This window comes from Fukomys damarensis, unplaced genomic scaffold, assembly GCF_012274545.1.
Source record: "Fukomys damarensis isolate Sample0158 unplaced genomic scaffold, DMR_v1.0_HiC HiC_scaffold_23, whole genome shotgun sequence".
NCBI lineage: Eukaryota > Metazoa > Chordata > Mammalia > Rodentia > Bathyergidae > Fukomys > Fukomys damarensis.
The window spans coordinates 25,378,207-25,381,684 of NW_022900935.1; the positions used below are offsets into that span (position 1 = coordinate 25,378,207).

At 33.3% G+C, this 3,478-nt stretch overlaps 1 protein-coding gene across 2 annotated transcripts in view; it reads right to left on the reverse strand.

Moving 5' to 3' along the window:
- Nucleotides 1-3,478, reverse strand: part of Ipp (intracisternal A particle-promoted polypeptide) — a 33,280-nt gene continuing 29,802 nt past the window's right edge. For both annotated transcript variants that reach the window (XM_010610189.3, XM_010610190.3), the window contains one exon: nt 1-640. In XM_010610189.3, coding sequence (XP_010608491.1) covers nt 416-640 — 225 coding nt within the window. In that variant the 3' untranslated portion in view covers nt 1-415. The remainder of the gene's footprint in view (nt 641-3,478) is intronic.

Sequence of the window (3,478 nt, forward strand, 5' to 3'; positions counted from 1 at the left end):
TATTGACTCATGAATGTACAAGAGTCTTTAAACTGTTATTTCTATATCATATATAGGGCACGTTACGATTTGAAGTACACTGAGGAAACACCCAAAGGGACTATTCTCCCAAAAGCTTCTAGTAAACAATTTTTACAATTAGGACTCTAGGACTCTTAAGTTTAACTGGAAAATTTTCTAGTTTAAATAGCATTTCTGTGGGAAGTTTGGCAAATTTATGTGAGTTCTTTCTTAATTGAGGATATATTCTATTTCTCACTTTTTTTAAAAAAAAATTACTCTTTATTCACTTATCTAATAAATGGAAAGCGCAATAGAATCAGAGGGACCTATCACCAAATACCTATATGTTTGATTTCCAAAAGGTCAGATTCTACATTTACAAAATGTTCCTTGTGCTCTCATGCTTTGTATTTCATAGTACAGCAACACCCGCTTCACAACGACTAGTGATCATTTTACCAATTTCAGTCCATGTATCTGAATGAGGGTTATACACTTCAACTGAGTCCAAGGTCCCTGGGGCCGAGAAATCGTGGATGGAAGATCGGCCTCCAGCAACATACAGAAGACCATTGACTGCCACAACACACATGCCTGCTCGAGGCACTTTCATTGAAGCGACTTCAACCCACTTTTCCTGGTTGAGAAAGAAAATAAATAAATAAATGTCATAAAATTATAATAAAAAACACTGAGAAATCAGTTTGTTCTTTTTAGATGTTTAAATTTTGAACTAACAAGTCACAGAAGTATGTAGAATATTTTTAAATGAATTTTTTAGTAGAGCTGGATAAAGTAGTGAATTGAGAAAATAATATGAAAAGTTGTCTGAATATAAATTATGATCAAGAGATAATCTAGAAATCATGTATACCAGCATTCTGAGAAGCTAAGTCTATGAAATACAAGTAGGCAATACACTCAATAAAATAAAACAAAAAGAAGCACAAAGCTCCAAGGAAAAAGAAGCTCATGCCAAAGGGCTTTTTAAGAACTTTAATAATGCTAACAAAAGCCTTAAAATTTTCCAAGACAATGACAAAATACTTGCCAAATTTATTTGACCATGAAATCCTTGTTTCAAGGACCATCCAGTGGAGTTAGCAATTTGCCGAACATAAGGGTTGGGTACTATAGGCTATTTTTGTATAGTCTGAGAATGAAAATGATTTCTGCATATTAAAAGGTTATCTTAAAAGAATACATCAAGAGAAGATAATTGTATGGGGCCCACAAGGCCAGAAATATTTACTCTTTAGCCCTTTACACAAAAAAATTGTTAACTCCTGGTGAGCATTGTTTCCTGAAGGAATTCCAAGCTTCTCTTACTAAAATTACTATTAGTATGCTACTTCAGGGGGACTACCTACACAAAGAAAATAGGAAAGCTAATAAAGATCCTAAGAAGTAATCAGGAAAGAAAAGAGCAATTAGCCAGATAATAAAGAATAAATTATGTATAAATAAAGCATACGATAAACAGCTTTTGAAATCATAAAAAGTAAATATCAGTTATTCTAGAGAATACACTTTTTGAGGACAGAGATTTAATTAATGACCTTTTCATCTTAGAACCTGATTGCCCATTACAGACAGTTAATGTATGTTTGCTGATCTGAACTTAAATGAAATTCTGAAATAATAAAACCAGGGGTAATTCTTTGAAATTGAAATGCCAAATTTGAAGGTTATAATCATCTGTTATTCTGGAATACATCACAAAGCATAGCTAAAAATAATTACATTTTAAAAGACATTCATAAAATATCCATAACCAATTAAGATAAATTAGGATGTTTTGAGGTTATGTTTATAGTCAGGGAGAATAGGGGTTGGGATTTACAGAGTGATAGAGTGCTCACCTAGCAAGCTAGGGGCTCTGGGTTAGGTCCTCAGGACCAAAAAATTTTAAAAAAAGAGAAAAAGGGAAGAAAAGCAAATATAACAAGGGAGAACTAATCTTTGCTCTCTCATAAAAATGCCCCTTGACAATTTTGGAACATGAAGCTTATCCTGTATTGTTTCTTTCATTTCTATCAATGTATTAGAACTATAGTTTGCTTTTTATTCCGAGTTACCTCAAAATACACTCTGCAAGATTAGAAACATGTTTTATATTATTTTTATGGTTTGTTGGGATTTATAAATTAAGACCTCAGTAGGTAGTAAGCAATACAATTTCAGATTTATGTATTAATAAGTTAACTGATAAGCGCTTATTTTGGAGCTAAGACATTCATTTCATAGCCATATACAAAAATTAGCAACAGAAAATGTCCTCAAAAAGTTCAGTTTCTAGCCACGTGTGGTCTGTAATTCCAGCACTCTGGGAGACAGAGAAAGAAGGATCAAAATTTGAAGCTCAACTTGGCCACCTTAGTGAGAAGCTGTCTCATTTAAAAATGGTTGGAGGTGTAGCTCAGTGCAAAGGCCTTGGTTCATTCCCCAGTACCTCAAAACAAAAATAATAGTTTACTTTCTATATTATAGAGGTCCAAATAAGATCAATATAGAAGGTGAACAAATTTGGAATTTCACCAAAGTCTGAAACTCATAAGAAATGAGAATAAAAATCCTTATGCTTTAAAAGACATGGCTATCCATTTCTGTCACTTTTTGGGTGAGGCAGTACTGGGGATTGTACTGGGCAGTACTGTAGCACTGAACTACATCTCCAGCTCTTTTTTTTATTTTTTGAGACAGGGTTGCACTGTCACCAAGTTGCCTACACTGGGCTTGAACGCATGATCATCCTGCCTCAGCCTCCCTGAGTGCTGGAATTACAGGCATGTACCACCACACCTGGCTCACTTATATTCAACACTACAGAAAGTGCTAGCCAAGATAATTAGGAGAAAAAGTAAAATAAAAGGCATCTAGAAATAATCTGGAATTAAAAAGTAAAACAATCTCTATTATAAATAATGTGATCTTGTATATAGAAAACGCTTGGAATACACACACACCACAAATAAAACCTTTTTAGAGCTAGAAATGTAACTCAGTGGTCTAAGTGCTTATCTAGCATGTGTAAAGCCATGGGTTTAATGCCAGCACCACAAAATAACAATAAAAATCATTAGACTACAAATGTGACAAAGTTGCAGAACATAAGACCAATACCCCAAAATATATTTCTATATACTTAATGATGAACATGTGAATGTGAAATTAAGAAAATAGTTTATAATAACATCAAAGGAATAAAAATGCTTTAGAATAAATTAAAAGCAAAATAAAGGAAACTGCAACAAAGTACAAGAAACTGAAAACTATAAAAGGTTGTTGAAACAAATTATAGAAGACCTAAATAAAAGAAAGACATCCTGTGTTCATGAATCAAAAGGCTTTATATTGTTTAGATGGCTGGGCTGGGGATGTAGTTCAGTGGTGGCCATGCCTGCCTGGTAAGCTCAAAGTCCTGAGTTCAATTCCTGGTACTGGAAAAAAAAAAATATATATATATATATTTTTT